The sequence below is a fragment of the Gekko japonicus genome, unplaced genomic scaffold, assembly GCF_001447785.1.
Source record: "Gekko japonicus isolate JY-2015 unplaced genomic scaffold, Gekko_japonicus_V1.1 scaffold3203, whole genome shotgun sequence".
Lineage (NCBI taxonomy): Eukaryota > Metazoa > Chordata > Lepidosauria > Squamata > Gekkonidae > Gekko > Gekko japonicus.
Window position 1 is genome coordinate 59,449 of NW_015172109.1, and position 19,837 is coordinate 79,285.

The 19,837-nt window shown below is 47.9% G+C and overlaps 1 protein-coding gene across 1 annotated transcript in view; it reads left to right on the plus strand.

Annotated features, from left to right (window-relative positions):
• The first annotated feature begins 379 nt into the window (after positions 1-379).
• Positions 380-19,837, plus strand: part of LOC107118598 (solute carrier family 22 member 13-like) — a 36,379-nt gene continuing 16,921 nt past the window's right edge. The window contains exons 1-4 of the mRNA XM_015420960.1: positions 380-739; positions 9,714-9,817; positions 14,174-14,328; positions 19,249-19,417. Coding sequence (XP_015276446.1) covers positions 380-739; positions 9,714-9,817; positions 14,174-14,328; positions 19,249-19,417 — 788 coding nt within the window. The remainder of the gene's footprint in view (positions 740-9,713; positions 9,818-14,173; positions 14,329-19,248; positions 19,418-19,837) is intronic.

Genomic DNA, 19,837 nt, shown 5'->3' on the forward strand with positions numbered 1-19,837 from the left:
TGGACCTCCTGATGACACCTGGTATTTCTGGCCACTGTGTGATACAGAGTGTTGGACTGGATGGGCCTTTGGCCTGATCCAACATTGGCATCTCTTATGTTCTTATGTTCACCTCCTACTTGGAATGTTCTAAGCGGGAAGGATTACCTTAATTTCCCTGGTCTCAGGATAATGAATGTTTCAAAGAAATAAAAATATTAACTCTTGGCAGCTGCCGCGGTAGGATAGGTTCCATTCGTTTAAGAGACGGCAAACCCAGATTAATTATTCACCTTGCCCCCTTTTTATTATTTCTTTGCAGACTCAGTTGAGCTTAACCACTCATTTCGGTCCCCAGGTGTGAAAACAATACACACAAGCGGCTGGTGAAGTCGGAACGATGGAATTTGGAGACATCTTGAAGGTGATCGGGGAATTCGGGTGGTTCCAGAAATGGCTAGTTCTCCTGCTCTGTATTCCGAATTTCCTCACAGCCTTCCACTTGTTCGGCCAAGTGTTCATTGTCAGGGACGTCCCTCACTATTGCGACACGAGCTGGATCCGCAAGCTTGACTTGAACCTAACCAAAGAGCAGGAGCTGAACTTGACCATTCCTAGAAAGCCCGATGGATCTCTTGAGGAATGCTGTATGTTTACTCCTGTGCAAGGGAGCCTTCAATCGCTTCAACTCAATTCCACAGAAAAATGCCGAGACGGTTGGGTGTATCCCGAAGAGCATCCGCCGACATTGCTAACCGAGGTGTGTACTTTACAATTAGTTATTCCTGTAAGAGGTGGCCTTACACTGAGTTCAATCTTCGGTCCATCTACCTTGGTATTTATTATTTATATATTTATTTGGATAGTCATATCCCGCTTTTCTTCCCAAGGCAGACCCAAATTGCCTTACATCAGTCTCTTCTCCTTCAGTTTGGTGTAGTCGTTAGGAGCGCGGGCTCTAATCTGGGAGAACGGGGTTTGATTCCCCACGCCTCCACATGCGGCTGCTGGTGTGACTTTGGGTCAGTCACAAGTTCTCTGAGAGCTGTTCTCACATGAGCATTTCTTGAAAGAGCTCTCTCCGACCCACCTGCCTCACAGGGTGTCTGTTGTGGGGAGAGGAAGGGGAAAGGAGATTGTAAGCCACTCTGAGACTCCTTTGGGTAGTGAAGGGCGGGGTATCGATCCAATCTCCTCTCCTCCTCTTCTTCTTCTTCCTTTTATTTTCATAACAGCCCTGTGAGGTAGGCTAGAGTGTGTGACTGGCCCAAGTCCATCTGGCGAGCTTCTGTGGCACAGTGGGGGTTTGAACCTCAGGCTCCCAGGTCCTGGCCTGACATTCAAACCCCTACACCACACTTGCTCAGAGAGTGGCCCCTAATGTAGTCAATCCTCCAAGAGCTTACAGAGCTCTTCGTACAGGAGCTACTGTAAGCTCTTGGAGGATTGGCTACATTAGGGGTGTGTCGCCGTGACACACCCCTAATGTAGCCAATCCTCCAAGAGCTTACAGTAGCTCCTGTAAAAAGAGCTCTGTAAACTCTTGGAGGATTGGCTAGATTAGGGGGTGTGGGCTAATATGCAAAGGAGTTTCTGCTACAAAAAGAGCCCTGCTTGCTCTCATACGGCACTGTCCATGCTGACTGGCAAGAGCTCTCAGACAGAGTACGGTTTTTCAATGCCTGAGATGCCGAGCACTGAGCCTGTGACCTCCTTACATGCCAAGCAGGTGCTCTGCCACTGATCCATGGCCCCTCCTGGATTTCATGATTCTGTCTTGAAATGTGTCTATGTGTGGAAACCGTATGGTAATTTTTCCTGTGGGGGTTCCAACAGGTTTCATTCTACCTCTTGTGCTGGTTTAATCTGTAGGCGCAGCTCTGGAGGAGAATCGTCGTCCATAGTATTTACTGGGATACCTGCTTAATCAGGGCTTTTTTTGGTAGAAAACCCCCAGCAGGAACTCATTAGCATAACAGGCCACACTCAACAGCAGGAACTCCTTAGCATATTAGGCCACACCCATGATAGCACAGCTCATTAGCATATTAGGCCACACCCCATGTCACCAGCTGTGTGGTCATCCAGCCACACCCACCTTTTGCTTCTTATTCTGTTTACCTTGTTTGTTGTCAAACCAGGGCCTTTTTTGTAGCAGGAACTCCTTTGCATGTTAGGCCACACACCCCTAATGTAGCCAATCCTAATGAGTTCCTGCTGTTGGGTGTGGCCTATTATGCTAATGAGTTCCTGCTGGGCGTGGCCAACTTGGGAGCCAGCCGGAACTCCGTTCCTGTGCGTTCCTGCCCAAAAATAACCCTGTCAGCTTAATACAGCAGAGTTTTGCCCGGTCATAGAAGCGGGATCCTGAGTGCAGTAAATAAGTCTCCCAAGAAGTAGATTGCAGAAAAGGTAAACTCACATTTATTCAAGTACATTCATTTCACATTCAGGTTGCAGTCAAAAAGAGAGAGAAAAGCCTAATATAAAGAGCGCTTTCCCTATCACAAATGGCCAGCTTGTCCGGCATCCTGTGTGTGGGAGGATGAGGGCATTGTCTCTACAGGAGACACCTGCAGACACGATTCTCCATGGAAAGCCATGTGAGGTGAGAGGGGGCAAAGGGAGAGGGAAGAGGGGTCGGAGGGCAGCTGCCCGGTTAAGACATAGAGAGGCATCCCATTCAAGAAGATAACAACTAGAAGAGAAGAAGAAGAGGAGGAGGAGGATATTGGATTTATACCCCGCCCTTCACTGCCTGAAGGAGTCTCTGAGTGGCTTACAAACTCCTTTCCCTTCCCCTCCCCACAACAGACACCCTGTGAGGTAGGTGGGGCTGAGAGAGCTCTTGACAGAAACTGCTCTTTTTCCAAGGACAGCTCTTATCAGAGCTACGGCTTGCCCAAGGTCATCCAGCAGCTGCAAGTGGAGGAGTGGGGAATCAAGCCTGGTTCTCCCAGATTAGAGTCTTAACCACTACACCAAACTACACTTAACCACTACACCAAACTACACACCCTTAGGGTGCGTTCAGACGGGGCGTTTCTGCCGGCATAAACTGCACCGGTTGGAACCGGTGCAGTATATGTCGGCAGAAACGCGATCACACTTACCTCCATCTTCCGGATCCCTCCGTTGGATGCCCGCTCACACGCTGCGGGCGTCGGCGTTTTTTTTTTAAAGCACAGTTTGAGCATGCGCATAGGCAGCCATTCAGAGAATGGCAATCTTTGTGCATGCTCAACCCCCCCATTACATTTAAACTTTAAAGGTAAGCACTTACCTTTAAAGTTTAAAGCCCAACCTGGCCTCCCTGTAGTCCCGGACTCCTCCGGGAAGTTAAACTAAGGGCCTTTTTTTAAAAAAAAAACAAACGCTCAGGGCGAAGCTTCGCCCGAGTGCATATCGCTTCCTTGTGTTAAAAAAATGGCAGGGGAAAGCCGGAAGCCTCAGGCTTCCGATGGAAGTCTCAGGCTTCCGACGGAAGTGTCTCTGCAACGTTGGAGAGCGATCAGACGCCGGGATAAACCAGAAGCCACCGTTGCACTCAGTATACCACCACTTGGGACCTGGTGGCAGAGTGCAACGGTGTAGAGGGCTTTACACCGGTTAGGGAGAGGACGCAGATGTGCCCCGTCTGAACGCCGGTGAGTACAACGATTGCAACCGTCTGAACGCACCCTTAGAGTGATGTAGCGCCCCTCAACGTCCAGGCTTGTTGAGTTGCTCACCCCAGCAGTTTTGGGTTGGATGTCATCAATATGTTGATGGTGTGCACCTCCATATTTCCTTGTTTATGCCGCCATGGGTAGGTCCAGCAGTTATTGTCAAAGGTTGAATTTAAATCCATATAATGCAGGGATGATTGTAAATCAGAGCACTCAGAGAGTGAACTTGCGGTGTAACTGACTTGTTAGGAAGCCACTGAAGCCCTGGGTTGGGACTCTAATCTGGAAACTAAGCTCACAGCCAGTGTTGCATATAGGGCTGCCAATCTCCAGGTGGTGGCTGGAGATCTCCTGGAATTACAACTCATCTCCAGGTCACAGGGATCAGTTCGCCTGAAGAAAATGGCCTCTTTGGAAGGTGGACTCTATGGCATTATATCCAGGGGTCATTTCCTGCGGGAGCGCACAGGAGCGGAGCTGTGGCAGTAAGGAGCCCAGTGGGCAGGCACATGCAACAAGCCCCACCCCCTGCTCCCAGCAGCCCTCAGTTGGGCCACAAGGAGCAAGAAGCAACCAGGTAAGTTGCAGAGCCCCCCTGGCCCACCTTCAGGTACAAGCTCTCCCTCCTCTGTGAGGGCAGATCTGCGCGTTCCCCCCCCCCCCAATAGCTAGCAATCCAAAACAGTCCAGTGGCACCTTTAAGACCAAGTTTTATTCAGGTACAAGCACTCCCTGCTCTGTGAGGGCAGATCTGCACGCCCCCCCAATAGCTAGCAATCCAAAACAGTCCAGTGGAGCCTGTGCGGTGGGTGTTGCCTTCTGACCCACCTCCGGTGACGTAAGGGGGCATGGCATATGCAAATAAGTTATGTAATGAGTTATGCTAATGAGCTCCTGCACCCCTTTTTCTATGAAATGACCCCTGCTTATACCACACTGAAGAAGACCCTTCCCTCCCCAAACCCTTCCCTCCTCCAGGCGCCACCCCCAAAATATCCAGGTATTTCCCAGCCTGGAGCTAGTTAGAGTGTTGAACTAAGACCTGGGTTCAGATCCTGATTCACCAGGAAACTCGCGGAGTGAGTTTGGACTAATCACTGCCTCTCAGGGTAGCCTGTCTCCCAGGTTTGCTATGAGAAGAAATGGGAGTGGTGGCACAGGCAATACGACGCCTGTGGTTAACATCTGTAGCGAACAGCCACAAGGCTGTTCGAATCCCCACTGCGGCCGGGTTGAGCCCCCGTCCCCCGTCCCAGCTCCTGCTAACCCAGCGGCTCTCGTAAAAACAAAGAGAAATGGGTACCTGCCCCTAGGTGGCAGGGGGCACCCTCCTCCTGGCTCCGTGCTGGGAAGGTGGTCGGCAGCGGCGAGAGAGAGGAGTAAAAGATGGCGGCGGCAAGGAAACGGAAAAATGGTGGCGACTGATCCAGGGAGGCACGGCCGGAAGGCCGGTCGCGCGCAGAAGAGAAAAACATCGAGCCTGCCGGAAGGTGGTCGCCGGGTAACCAGAAGATGCCAGAAACAACACTCGTAGCCTGCCGGAAGAAGAGAGAATGCGCTGCCAACAGGGTGTCGGTAGGGAGTCCCTCCCCTTGTGAAATGTGGCCCTAGGTAGGTTTAATGACTACTATATATTAGTAGTATTCTGTAAACCGCTCTGAGACCCATTAGGGGTCATGGGCGGTATATAAATCTCATGTAAATAAAATAAATAAATAAATAAATAAGACAGGAGAAAACAATCTGCCCTGCCCTGTGCTTATGGGAAGAAGAGTGAGGGATAAAAATGCATGGAACGAATAAATGCATAAGGAAGTGAAGCACCAAGCCAAACTGGTTGAGAGTGGTTCTGATGAGTGTTGGGAAAATGCAACTGCACCACTTGTCAGTCTAAACTAACCCTGTATAAAGTGTTACCTGCACCTGTTCCCACCCCCTTTAGGTTCGTAAGGGTCTGGTGAGTGCCCCTTACCAAGGTGGGGTAGAATGTTAAAAGAAAGTTAGCTGGAATGCAACGCAAGGTTATTTAAACAATAAAATTGTTTATTAGCTAAAGACAAACAAGGAATACAAAACAGAATACTTACTTCCTAAATAAAAAAGTGACAGTCAGTGGTTAAATATACAGAACCAGGGGTCATTTCGTAGAAAAAGAGCTAGGGGAACTCATTAGCATAACTCATTAGCATATGCCACACCCCCTGACATCAGGGTCCCGGTGGTGGACCTGCAAGGCCGGCAGGAGTGCAAGGAAGCCCCGCCAAGGCCCTCCCTGGCCCCAGGCAGGCAGGGGTGGGGGGAGGCAGGGAGGAAGCAACTTACCCTCCCTCTTCTCCTGCCTCCTCCTGGCTGAATGAGGGCTGGAAGTGGGGCGGCCGGAAGCAGGGGGCAGGGCTTCGTCATGTGCCCCGCCCCCTGCACCTCACCCGGGGGAACTGCATTCCCCCGCGTTTCCCCCCGAAATGACCTCTGTACAGAACAAAGATTTCCCCATGCACAGAAGCTTCTGGACTGGCCCAGAGAGATCACGAAAGACAAAGCCTTCCCTGGATCTCTGAGAGTCAGTCCTGAAACGAAGCATCTCGCCTTCTTTTATACCATGTTGGTCCCATACATTTCGATAGAGCTATAGAAATTATAAACTGCATCAATTAATCTAACTGCCCTGGTAATGTGGGGCATTATGGTCCAGGAAATGTTCCCACATTCCAGAGGCAATGGGGTTACCCTGATCTTTCGCAAAACAATGCGAGATAGCACCTAAATTTTTAAATGACAAACACAAGAATGTTACAATTTCAGGATGTTCTTTGTTTCTTTGAAGCAAGGTAGACAGTCAGGCACGGTCTGCTGGCTGGAGGTGCGATGTGAGTTTCTGCATGTCGGCAAGCCTTTAGTATTGCAAATATGCTGGCTTCCTTGACTTAATGGCAGGTGCATACCAATCTTTTATTTCTAAATGTTTCCAAATTCTTTAGATTCATGAACAATGTAATGCAAATGTTGCGAGAGATTTTCCTGGAACAAAGGGCTTGCAAAGAAACATGGGGTTCGGTTCAGAGACAGATACATGGATTTTATAAACTATTTGGTTCATTTTTAAACCCAAACCTTCTATATTTCTAAAATGTCTTACCACAATGAGTTTTTCTCAAAGAGGCGGCTCTTCGCCATTGCTCCCTTTTTAGAAATTTAGAGCAGCCATAGGGAAACGGAGGCTGAAGGGGAACGTGATTGCTCTCTCGAAGTCTTTGAAGGGCTTTCACTGAGGCTGAATCTGCATTTGACTTTCCCAACAGTGTCCCAGTCTTTTGACTCCGTCTTCAAAAAATCTGTCTGCATTTGGTGTTGTTTTCACACCTCAAGAGTGCTAGCATACTTTTGCACGTCCACACATGTTTATCGTCCTTTCGCGGAGGCTCCACTGTCATTGCACCTCTGCACTGCTTCAAAAGAATCTTCCTCTCCAAACAACATTCAAACAAGCATAGAGAAAGACGGCGTCACAGCAGCATGAAACTAATTTAAAAATGCAAATGCAGATTCGACCATAGAGAAGGGCAGGGAGCCGTTCCTGTTGGCAGCAGAGGGAAGGACTCACAATAATGGGTTTAGATTAAGGGCAGGGAGGTACCGGCTGGATATTAGGAAATATTTTTTGACAGTCAGAGTTGTGCAACAGTGGGATCAACTGCCTAGGGAGGTGGTGAACTCCCCTTCCCAGGATAAATGGATGCTGTTGGTCCTTTCCACACTTGGATCTCATCCCTGGTTTCATCAGAGTTCAACTCGGGACACAACACCTTGCATTTATCCCTGGTTATAACAGCATCCGTTTATCCCGGGACAAGTGTGGGGCGAAACCGGGGTGACCTCAATGTAATGTGGAAACAAAAAATACCCCAAGATAATTACGGGCGTGAAATTGCATGTAGTGTAGAATGTAATAATACCCCGAGATAATTACAGGGGTGAACTCATGTTTAGTATAGAATGTAAGTTTGGGGACAGGGTTGAACCAGGACTTAAGGTCTAGTGTGGAAAGGACCATTATAAGCAGGGATAAATGCAAGGTACTGTGTCCCGAGCTGAACTCTGATAAAACCAGGGATGAGATCCAAGTGTGGAAAGGATCTACACACACACATACATGGACCTTTATTGGCATAACACAGCAGCAAAAAGAACAATGAAACAAATAGAAAATAAATAAATAGCTTCTGCAGTTCCCATTTTACTTTATGCAGATGATGCGGCCATTCTTTCTTTTACTAGGATTGGACTTGTGCACCTTTTATTAGAGTTTAACTCTTATTGTAGTCGGAATTCTCTTTCTATTAATTTTGATAAAACAAAAATATTGGTCTTTCCCAAAGCCTGGAAGTGTAATCAGTGGAGAATAGAAAGAAAAGAAATAGAACAGGTTAAATCATTTAGATATTTAGGGGTTTTGTTTCATTACAACTTAAGTTGGTGCCCCCATAGAGATCATTCCCTCAGCCTAGCTAGGAATAGGATAGGAAAGGATCTACATCATACCATGTTTTACCTGATCGTCCTCCTTCTCCATCTGTATTATTTTTTAAATCCCCCAAATCCACGCTCAGTAACACAGGCAGATTGGTGCTCCGCTCTCTGTCATTTAGTGCTTCCATCACACATTCAGGAATGACATTCTCTTGGGAATTAACATCCCGTTTAAACCAGCCACTGGTTTCCAGGGTAATAGTCCAGTTGTAGGATAAGACAGGGGGATTCTTGTAAACCACTGTCTCAGTCTCCACATGATGGCAAAGTGATTCATTTTATTGTTGAACAAAGTTTGAGTCCAGTGGCACCTTTAAGCAGGGGTCGTTTCGTAGAAAAAGAGCTAGGGGGACTCATTAGCATAACTCATTAGCATATGCCACACCCCCTGACATCACCGGAAGTGTGTCATAAGGCCACACAATGGTCCTGGCCGCCACCGCCGGCCTTGCAGCTCCACTGCCGAGCCCCATGAGGGGCCCGGCGGTGGACCTGCAAGGCCGGCGGGAGTGCAAGGAAGCCCCGCGAAGGCCCTCCCTGGCCCCAGGCAGGCAGGGGTGGGGAGAGGCAGGGAGGAAGCAACTTACCCTCCCTCTTCTCCTGCCTCCTCCTGGCTGAATGAGGGCCAGAAGCGGGGCGGCCGGAAGCAGGGGGCGGGGCTTCGTCATGTGCCCCGCCCCCCGTACCTCACCCGGGGGAACTGCGATCCCCCCGCGATCCCCCCCGAAATGCCCTCTGCCTTTAAGACCAACAAAAGTTTATTCAAGGGATGAGCTTTTGTGTGCATGCACACTTCCTCAGATACATTGAAATGTACAGATACAGCTCATATATATAGACAGATGCCTCAACATAGGTGAACAGCAAATTAGCATACAACTTAATGAAGATGTTTTGACATATGCAAAGACTAAACAGCAATTACAAGCTAAGTGCATACGGTCACCATTTGTTTTGATTTAATTGGGGGCGGGAACACTGAAGTCATAAATATGTCAAAATAGGAGATAGATGTGTAAAAGTATCCTTCTAAGAGTAATAAACTGTGACTCTATTGTTAACGCTCCATTTGTCTCCTTTCAAGCATGGAGTCAACCAACGACATCCTTTTCCTAGAGGTGGGGTGCAGTGTTATGTCAGAGAAAAACATTCCAAATATTCATTGCATCACTATTCCGATATACTATTCCAAATACACTAAAATACAGAGGATGCATAGCCCTTCTTGGTGAGAATACATATGTCAGGACTGAATGAGTTTAGTATATGTTTTATTGTTTCAGTTTTTGCATCCTTTCCCAGATGCTGGACATTGCTCCTGTACCTGGGCACATTCAGTCCACCTGGACAGAGTGACTTCCTGTATTGCACAAACCCCGAATGCTTTTTCTAATATCCAGTCTGCATGTTCCAGTGGCCTTTCCCTAAGCCGTTTAACTACGACAGCCAGAAAATGGCGCTGCCATTTGCAGAAAGAGAATACCACGCTGGCGTTGACCGGAGGCTCAATAAAGGGACTGTCTGCTCTTTCCCCTCCAGTTCAACTTGGTCTGTGAGCGAAAAAACTTAAACGACATCTCTCAGTCCATTTTCATGGCGGGCGTTCTCGCCGGAGCTCTGGTCTTCGGGCCGCTGAGTGACAGGTAAGCCAACGAGCATCTCTGTTGTTACTGGGCTGCAGCTGCTATCCTGAAGGAAGCCTGTTGTTGTACAGATCTGTGTAGAAGCAACAGAGATAACAGGAAGGATGCAAACAATAATGAAAACAACTGTGATGTTAATGTTTTGAAAATATATTTAGGTCCCGTTCATACTTGCTGGGAAACGCGGAGGGGGGGGGGAGGCGTGTCTGTTTGTGGTGGCACAGTGTGGCCCGCTGCAAACGCGATCAGATGCGACGGCGCACATTACCGGCGCGCTCCAACGACGCAAGAGGAGCGCGCTGGAGTGATCACACAAGGAAAGTCCGGCAGTGGCCCATCGCAAGCCGTTTGCTAGTGGACTTTCGGAGGTAGCTTTTTATCCCACATCCTCGGCTAGCTGCGACGGGTGCGCTACGCTGGCCAGATGTTGCTGTGTGATCGCACCTCTATAATCCGCCAGGCATTAGTGCCGCTCCCGTGGCAAATTCTGCGTCTGATCGGAGCCTTAGAGTATTATTCTATAGTGAATCGTATTTCTTCATCATATTATAAAAATATACACACACACACAACAGGGATTGCATATAATACCATTTCACATAACAGCTTTTTCTAAGTGTGCTGCGTGAATACCTTTCGTTTACATGTCAACAACTCTTATCCGCGAATTACGTAACACACAACATTCCTCCCACTTCAATAAAACAGATTCTTTCACTGAAGTGGGAAGAATGTTGTATGTTAATTCACAGATTAGAATTGTTGATTCACGCAGCACACTTAGAAAAAGCTATTATGTGAAACGGTATTATATGCAAATCCCATTGCGTGTATGTGTACATTTTTGTGATGTGATGAAGAAATACGATTCACTACAGAATAGTAGTCTAAATATATTTTCATAACATAACATCACGGTTGTTTTTATTGTTGTTGTACAGATCTGGGCATTTTGGTCCACCCCCATATATGTTGTCACTTCAGCTGGGCAATGCGCCCTTCGTGGTTCCGTAATAATTTTGTCACAGGCATTGCAATTGGTCGAAGCATCTTCCCAGGAACCCGAGTTTCTGACTCAGCTCTTTATCCTTTGCAAGGAGGCAGAATGGATTATGCAAAAGATATGCCTTTCCTAGGAATGGTCCCTGTTCTTCTGGTTGCCTCCAACCACACCCATGAGGAGTAGGAGCGGTTCTTCTAAGGGCGTGCCTTCAAAGTAGAGGCAGACTGCTGGGACAACACATCCGACAGAAAAGAGATCTCTTTCTGTATAGACTGCCACATGAACTGGCCTTCAGATTAGCTATGGTTTCGGTATCTAGCTGTTTCCCCTGCCTTTCTGTCATGCCATTTGAAACAATGTACGTGGGCTTCTCAGAAAATTCCCCATCTGGGCACTGACTAGGGTCGCCAGTTCCGGGTTGGGGAATATCTGAAGATTTGGGGGGTGGAGGAGGAGGAGGAGAAGAAAAAGAAGAAGAGATTGGATTTATACTCTGCCCTTCACTACCTGAAGGAGTCTCAGAGCGGCTTACAAAACTCCTTTCCCTTCCCCTCCCCACAACAGACACCCTGTGAGGTAGCTGGGGCCGAGAGAGCTCTGACAGAAACTGCTCTTGAAGAAGAAGGAGAAGATATTGGATTTATACCCCACCCTTCACTAGCCAAAGGTGTCTCACAGCGGCTTACAAACTCCTTTCCCTTCCCCTCCCCACAACAGACACCCTGTGAGTCAGGTGGGGCTGAGAGAGCTCTTGACAGAAACTGCTCTTGAAGAAGAAGGAGAAGAGATTGGATTTATACCCCGCCCTTCACTAGCCAAAGGTGTCTCAGAGCGGCTGACAAACTCCTTTCCCTTCCCCTCCCCACAACAAGCACCCTGTGAGGCAGGTGGGGCCGAGAGAGCTCTCCCGAGAACTGCTCTTGAGAGAGCAGCTCTGAAAGAACTTGTGACTGACCCAAGCTCACACCAGTAGCTGCATGTGGAAGAGTGGGGAATCAAACCCGGTTCTCCCAGATTAGAGTCTGCCCTCCTAACTTCAGTGAGGTACAATGCCACAGAGTCTACCTTCCTATGCGGCCATTTCCCCCCCCCGTGGACTGATCTCTGTGGCCTGGAGATCATTTGTAATCTAAGAAGATCTTCAACCAGAACCTGGAGGCTGGTAACCCTAGCACTGGCCACATGCAGACTTGTTTAGCTCCAGTAAGGCCATTGCATCATGTACAAGCCCTGCTGGGATGAAGAGGACCTTGGGGATGCTCCCTCTAAGCTGTGGAGTCTTGTGAGGAAAAATTGTACTTTGTGAGCTACGGGCATTAAAGTTGTGACCCAGCGATTTGACTGCTGCATAACTCAGTTTGCTCTGGAGCCATCCCTCCTGAGCTAAGACAGAAATGTGTGAGCCGGAGGCTAAAAAAACTGTGAGCTAGCTCACACTGACTCAGCTTAGTGGGAACACTGATTGGGAACCCGCCGAGGTCTCTGCCCTCCCCGGACTCCATTCCCAAATCTCCAGGAGTTTCCCAACCTGGATCTGGCAACCCTGCCTCTCCATCGCCCTCTGGTGGCCGGGGAGGGACCCAGCGACCCCGATATCCACAGAGATGGCTTTGTTCTCTGTGGCTTCCATTAAGCTTCATCGGACAAAAGGCACGAGCGGCAATTTGCTCAGCTTTGGTGGGAGGGACAGACCACCCTCGAGGGACCACAGCAGGATCGGAAGCCCAACTCCAAAAGGGATTTTCACATGGAAGAAAGCAATGCCGTTTCCGGCACCATCAGAGCTATGAAATGTCACGAGGACTGGCTCGCTTAGCCTCCCTTGGGTGACATCTTACTAAGCCTGTGCAAATGGCCTCTAAGAGCCAGTTTGGTGTAGTGGTTGGGAGCCCGGACTCTAATCTTGGAGAACCGGGTTCGATTCCCCACTCCTCCACATGCAGCTGCTGGTGTCACCATGGGTGAGTCACAAGTTCTTTCAGAGCTGTTCTCTCAAGAGCAGTTCTCGAGAGAGCTCTCTCAGCCCCACCTGCCTCCCAGGGTGTCTGTGGTGGGGAGGGGAAGGCGTTTGTAAGCCGCTCTGAGACTCCTTCGGGTAGTGAAGGGCGGGGTATAAATCCAAACTTCTCCTCCTCTCCTCCTCCTGTACAGAGACACGTTGCATTCTGCAAGAGGTCCCGAAATACAGAATCTCGCATAATCATGGACCTCTGAGTAGAAACAACAGAGATCAAAACGCAGGTCTTTTGCATGCCAAGGATCTCTCTTCTGCCATGGGGCTACAGTCCCACGTTCTGTACATTTTCTTAAAAAAATACTCACTGCTACTTTCCCCAGGGCAAAGTAAATTTGGGTAGGGATGACCTGAGGCTCTGCGGCTTTCCTGCTCCATATCCCGCCCTCTCCCCCTGCCCCTCGTGTAGGCTCTCAAGTACAGAACGGACAGCCCATCCGTTATGAAGGCTCTACTCTGGATTTCTCAGATTAAATTGTCTGTACGTGATCATGTAGTATGCATGGGAATATAAAGATTTTTATATGTAGGTTTTTTTCTTCTTGATTGTTCATATTCATATTTCTCTGGTTTTTATAGATTTATTCTTTAAGTCATATTTCATTAGGATGTTAGAAAGGCCTGTTATATAGAAGGCTTTCCTTTCGTAGGTCTGATATTGTTAGCAGACAACATAATAGGTACAAAGTTCATGATTCTGTAGTTCTTAGGGCAAACCTTTCAATGTCTGGGTCAGATAAGATTTTAGTCTCGTATGAAGAATCCTTGCCCATTATCATTTAGGATAGGTTAAGTAAGCACTTAGATTGACATAGATATATGTTTTTTTTATATCTGGCCAATCAGAGGATTATTATTCAAATTACCACTATCTTTTGTAACCAATTATGCTGTTTGAATATTGTTTTCTTGATGATGTCAGTTCATGTATAAAATATCATGTATTTCCTGAATATGTTCAGAATATATTGAAGATGAAGAAGAAAAAGAAGAAAGTTGTCAATTTTTGATGAGTTATTTAGTCTAATTGTTTTCCTATTAATTGAAGCATATTTCCTGAATATGCTGAGAAGAAAGTAGTCAGTTTTGGATGGACTGTTTGGTCCAATTGTTTTTCTGTTAATTGAAATAAAACATAGATCTTCCTCCTCATTTGACTTCATTTTTTTGACATGGAATCTAATATGTACAACAATCAGATGGCTTTCCAAAGCGATATCGCCCCTTCCTAAAGCTGAAAAGCATCCATACTTTTAATACACCTGTGTACATGCAATGCGTACTGGTGTCCAAGTGATGGCCTTCCTCTACCGACCTCCTTGCATTTCTTCTGCCCCAGGATCGGGAGCCGAAACACGATCTTGCTCACCCTTCTCTTGATGGGCTCCTTTGGCGTCGGGGCGGGCTTTGCGCCCAATTTGTACGTCTACATCGCCTTGAGGTCCATTGTGGGTTCTGCTTTTGCTGGATTCAGTATAAGCATGACGGCTTTAGGTAAGACTCCACTGACTCGGGCTTCTTTGGGGGGGGGGGGGGGTCGGCCCTGCATTCAAAAGTGATCACCTCTGGGGATCCAGTTTATGCTTTGTTTTTTTGTTTTATGCGCATTTTTGATCCTAAATTGGTATATGGTCATGAGTTAGTACTTCTGCAACTGCAAAGATAATTACTAGGGGAATTATGGTCCGGAGATTATACTTGCATGAGGCGAGGTGAATTGTACAAACTCATACAGTGTATATGGCAGTGGTGGCGAACCTATGGCATGGGTGTTAGAGGTGGCACTCAGAGCCCTCTCTGTGGGCACGCGTGCCATCACCCCAGCCAGGCCCAGACCATCATTAAAGTGTTGAATTCTTTGCCAAATAATTTTAAGTAAGTGAAAGCATTTGGGATTGCTTTCCTTGCTTTGTTTGGATCATCTTAAATTAATGTATGAGTTGTTTTTTCTAAAGTAAAACCTCAGTATTCAGGTTAAAGTGCCGTGTTGGCACTTTGCGATAAATAAGTGGGTTTTGGGTCGCAGTTTGGGGACTCAGTCTCTAAAAGGTTCGCCATCACTGGTATATGGCAACATTGTTGAATATGTACAAACAAGGATTACCAGAGAGCCAATTTGGTGTAGTGGTTAGGAGCATGGACTCTAATCTGGGAGAATCAGGTTTAATTCCCCTCTCCTCCACATGCAACTGCTGGTGTGACCTTGGGTCAGTCACAAGTTCTTCCAGAGCTGTTCTCTCAAGGGCAGTTCTCAGCTACCTCACAGGTGTCTGTTATGGGGAGGGGAAGGGAAAGGAGATTGTAAGCCGCTCTGAGACTCCTTCGGGTAGTGAAGGGCAGGGTATAAATCCTTCTCTTCTTCAGGTGTTCAGCATCTCAGGGTTCTCAGGAAACCCATTAACCTAGCTTCCACACATCCCAAAATGGTATTTTATCTTCCTCGTGAGGTGAGATTGGCCACTTTTCCTCTTGGCAGGTTTACAACCGCTGTAGACATTTCTCCCAACAGGTACCACTTGGCCCCCATCACTAATCCACCAAACTCCATGTCCTGACATGCTAGACACAAACGTTTTGAGTCCGGGGGCACCTTGGAATCCTGACACAGTGTGGCGGGCCCAGCTACAAAATGGCCACCCCAAAATGGCTGCTGCAGGAGGTGGAGCCAGCTGCAAAATGGCTGACACAGCTTCCCTGCAGTCAAATATTTGAAGAGCCTCGTGCTGACGTGGCAGCTACTGCCAAAGCAATGTGGCTAAAAATCTGCACAGCCAATCTAATTTCCAACGGCCAATCAGAAGCCTTGCTGGGCAAGAGCCCCACCTGGCCTCACCCACTTTCTTAAAACACTTGGCAGGCACCAGGAAAGGTGTCACTCCAAAAACAACATCCGTGATAAAAATAACAAAGAGTCAATAAAGTTGCAAAAACATTTACCTAAGTATTTCTGTAGTTCTGTAAGGAATATCCTTCTGTCATCGCTCACAGGCTAACGAATACTGCACAATCTGAACATTCGTTTCGCAATATTTACTTTATCTGAGCATGGAATTGTTTTATATGGTTTTATGTGGTTTTAACTGTATTTTATGTACTGACTATGAGCCGCCCTGAGCCTGCATTGTGGGGAGGGTGTTGTATAAATGTGACTAATAAAATAACAACAACAACAACAACAAGAGATTGGGTTTATCCCCCGCCCTTCACTTGGAGTCTCAGAGCGGCTTACAAACTCCTTTCCCTTCCCCTCCCCACAACAGACACCCTGTGAGGTGGGTGGGGCTGAGAGAACTCTTGACACAAACTGCTCTTTTTCAAGGACAGCTGTGCCAGAGCTTGTGACTGACCCAAGGTCACATCAGCAAGTTCAAGTGGAGGAGTGGGGAATCAAACCCGGATCTCCCAGATTAGAGTTCGCACACTTAACCACTACACCAAACTGGCTCTCAATCCCAATTCTTATCAAATACTACTTATCAGGTCTTGCTGGAAACATTCCATGTTGACTAATGACAGGGCCCAAGGTCTTCACAATGTGGATCGCTACACGATCAGATAAAGTATATATTGCGAAACGAATGTTCACATTGCGCAGTATTTGTTAGCATGTGAGCGATGACAGAAGGATATTCCTTACAGAACTACAGAATCACTTCAGTAAATCTTTTTGCAATTTATCTTTATTGACTCTGTTATTTTTTTTATCATGGATGTTGTTTTTGGAGTGACACCTCTTCCCGTGATCTCTCATTTTGGCTTCCACCAGGAAAGGTGTCGGCAGGTATCGTGGAGGGATCCCTGCACTAGACTCAATCCCTAACCTGCTTGGTGGCTCAGGCCTTGGGGTTTGGTCGAGTGAGCGTGGGTCCCAGTGGTACCTGTCGAGTTAAACGCCTACCTGTGCTGGGTTCTTCCAGGTACCACCGGATAGGTATGTAGGATAAAGAAATAAGCCCTTTTGCCTTTCCTTGAAATTCTGCAGCCACGTCCCCTGATGATTCTTTCCAGACATTTTGTCCTCTAATTGGGTGCCATTTTCTACTTCCTAGGTACATTCACTTCAATCCTGTTAGATGGGGGACAGTGACTGATTTATCGTGAGTCACTTCTGATTGGACCAGAACTATGCTTCCCACCACCATTCCATCCCGCCTCTGAAAGGTGATTGGATGCTAGAGTTGCACTCTCATAGGCCCAGGGATGAAACGGCTGCTGAGTGGCTGTTTTTCCCTTTGGGGTGGGACAGCCTCCTGTCCATCACACCGATCCTACTCTGACACTCTAATCAGTACCGGAGAAACAAATGGCCGCACCAGTAGGGAGGGAAAAAAGAAAAAAGCAGGCACGAGGTGAAAGTATTTATTAGAGCTTTATAGATCCCTACGCATGCCACAGTAAAGCCTCTTCAGGGGATCTTCTACGGGGTTTTTCAAATTCCACCTTGAGCAATGAGCATTGCTCTAGTAAGTACTTCCATCTCGCACCTGCTTTCTTCTTTTTCCCCACCGTAATCGGTATGCCATAATGGTTCTCCTTACTGAAGATAAAAGCAAACAGGAGGACATCTTTCCCGACTGATTACTTCAAACAAGTGATCCCTATGACAAACCTCATTTCAAAGACCCCTACTATTTCAGCTGTGATAATTGCTACTAGCTAGGAATATCCCTAACCATCCGACCCAAAAAGCAGATGTTTTCGTCATTTTTTTTAAAGAGCTAAAGAGAGTACGGTCACCAAAAAAGAGGACATGTCCTCTAAAAAGAGGGCATTTGGTAACCCTACTTAAGTAGATACCTGGTTCTCCCAGATTCAGAGAATTGTACATGAAAGTGGTGTCCGCTCACCAGCCAGAGAAGCACATGTCCACGAGTCCTCAGGGGAAGTGGGCATGCCAACCTCTAGTTTGGTGTAGTGGTTAGGAGTGCGGACTCTAATCTGGGAGAACCAGGTTTGATTCCCCACTCCTCCACGTGCAGCTGCTGGTGTGACCTTGGGTCGATTACAAGTTCTCTCAGAGCTGTTCTCTCAAGAGCAGTTCTCTCAGAGCTCTCTCAGCCCCACCTACCTCACTGGGTGTCTGTTGTGAGGAGGGGAAAGGAAAGGAGCAGGGGTAATTTCCTGCAGGCAGGGCTCTAGTCGGGGGGGAGCTCTCAGGTACGGAGCTCCGGAAGAGAACCTCTAGGGGGCGGGGCGATCACGTGGTGAAGCCCCGCCCCCTTCTTTACCCCGCCCTCTGCTTCGATCCTCATTCCGTTTGGGAATGAGGATGAAGCAGGAGGGTAAGTAGCCGGGCCTTCTGACACACTTCCGGTGATGTCAGGGGGTGTGGCCTTCTGTCACTTCCGGTGATGTCAGGGGGCGTGGCATATGCAAATAAGTTATGCTAATGAGTTATGCTAATGAGCTCCGGCAGCTCTTTTTCTACAACAAGACCCCTGCCTGCAGGAACACACAGCAGTGGAGCTCCGGCAATAAAGAGCCCAGGGAGCGGGCACATGCAACAAGCCCCACCCCCTGCTCCCAGCAGCCCTCAGTCAGAGCAAGAAGCAGCCAGGTAAGTTGCAGAGCTCCCCCCGGCCCTCCAGTCCAAAACAGTCCAGTGGCACCTTTAAGACCAAGTTTTATTCAGGTACAAGCTCTGCCTCCTCTGTGAGGACAGATCTGCACGTCCCCCCCCCAATAGCTGGCAATCCAAAACAGTCCAGTGGAGCCTGAGTGGTGGGTGTTGCCTTCTGACACACTTCCGGTATTGTCAGGGGGTGTGCCATATGCAAATAAGTTATGCAAATGAGTTATGCTAATGAGATCCTGCTCCTTTTTTCCTACGAAATGACCCCTGGAAAGGAGATTGTGAGATGCTCTGAGACTCCTTTGTGTAGTGAAGGGCGGGGTATAAATCCAAACTCCTCCTCCTCCTCCTCTTCTTCTTCTCCTTCTCTGTCTACTTTGTCTTCTTTGTCTTCTTTTAGGGCTTGAGGATCTCCCAGAATTACCACTGATCTCCAGCTGACAGAGATCTCTTCTCCTGGAGAAAATAACAGTTTGGGGGGTAGACTTATGGCATTATATCAAATCGAGGTCCCTCCTTTCTCCAAACTCTGCCCTCCCCAGGCTCCACCCCCCAGAATCTCCAGGAATTTCCCAACCCAGATCTGGCAAAATGCTAAGTGGAACGCAGCTGCAGCGATAGTGCCGTTTAGACGCTATGTTATACCTGTTACCAATGGAAGCCAAGCCCTGATGGGCTTTGATACCAAAGAGAGATCTTATAATCTGTTTATTTAAATTTAACTGATCAATGCACTCGTTTAACGGGTTAAATCCCTGGCCGTTATTGAATCGAAATAATTGTCTTGCTGCACGCCATTGTGCATCGCTCTTAACAGCTTGATCGTCTCTGTACCCCTGCAGGTACTGAGTGGGTGGGGGCTTCCTACCGCCCCGTTGTGATAGTCATGGCTCACTGCACCAACGCCATGGGGCAGATGGCCTTGGCCGGCTTGGCGTACAGCATCCGGGACTGGAGGCACTATCAGTTTGCTGGCTCTGCGCCTGCGTTCTGTCTCTTTTTTTATATTTGGTGAGTGTCTGCCGGCATGCGATAGGAGTGAGTGCGATATCTGAACAGACGATGTTATGTCAGGGGGGTCTGGTGGTCACTGGGGACAAGGTATGAAGGCGTGTGATTTTAATCGGGCGGGGGACTAAAGGGAACCTCCATATTCAGAGGCAGTCAACTTCTGAATCCCAGAGCCAGGAGGCAACATCACGGGAAGGCCTCGGCCTCTTTGCTCTGTTGTTGGCCCTCCAGAGGAACTGGTTGGCCACTGTGTGAGACAGGAGGCTGGACTAGATGGACCATTGGTGTGGTGGGCCCAGTTGTTCTGCATAGTTTGTGGAAAGCTAGCAGAGTGCGAGCTAGAGAGTGGACTGAATAGGTCATCTTGAGGGCCACAATGTTTCTTGGATCCTTAATAATAATAATAATAATAATAATAAT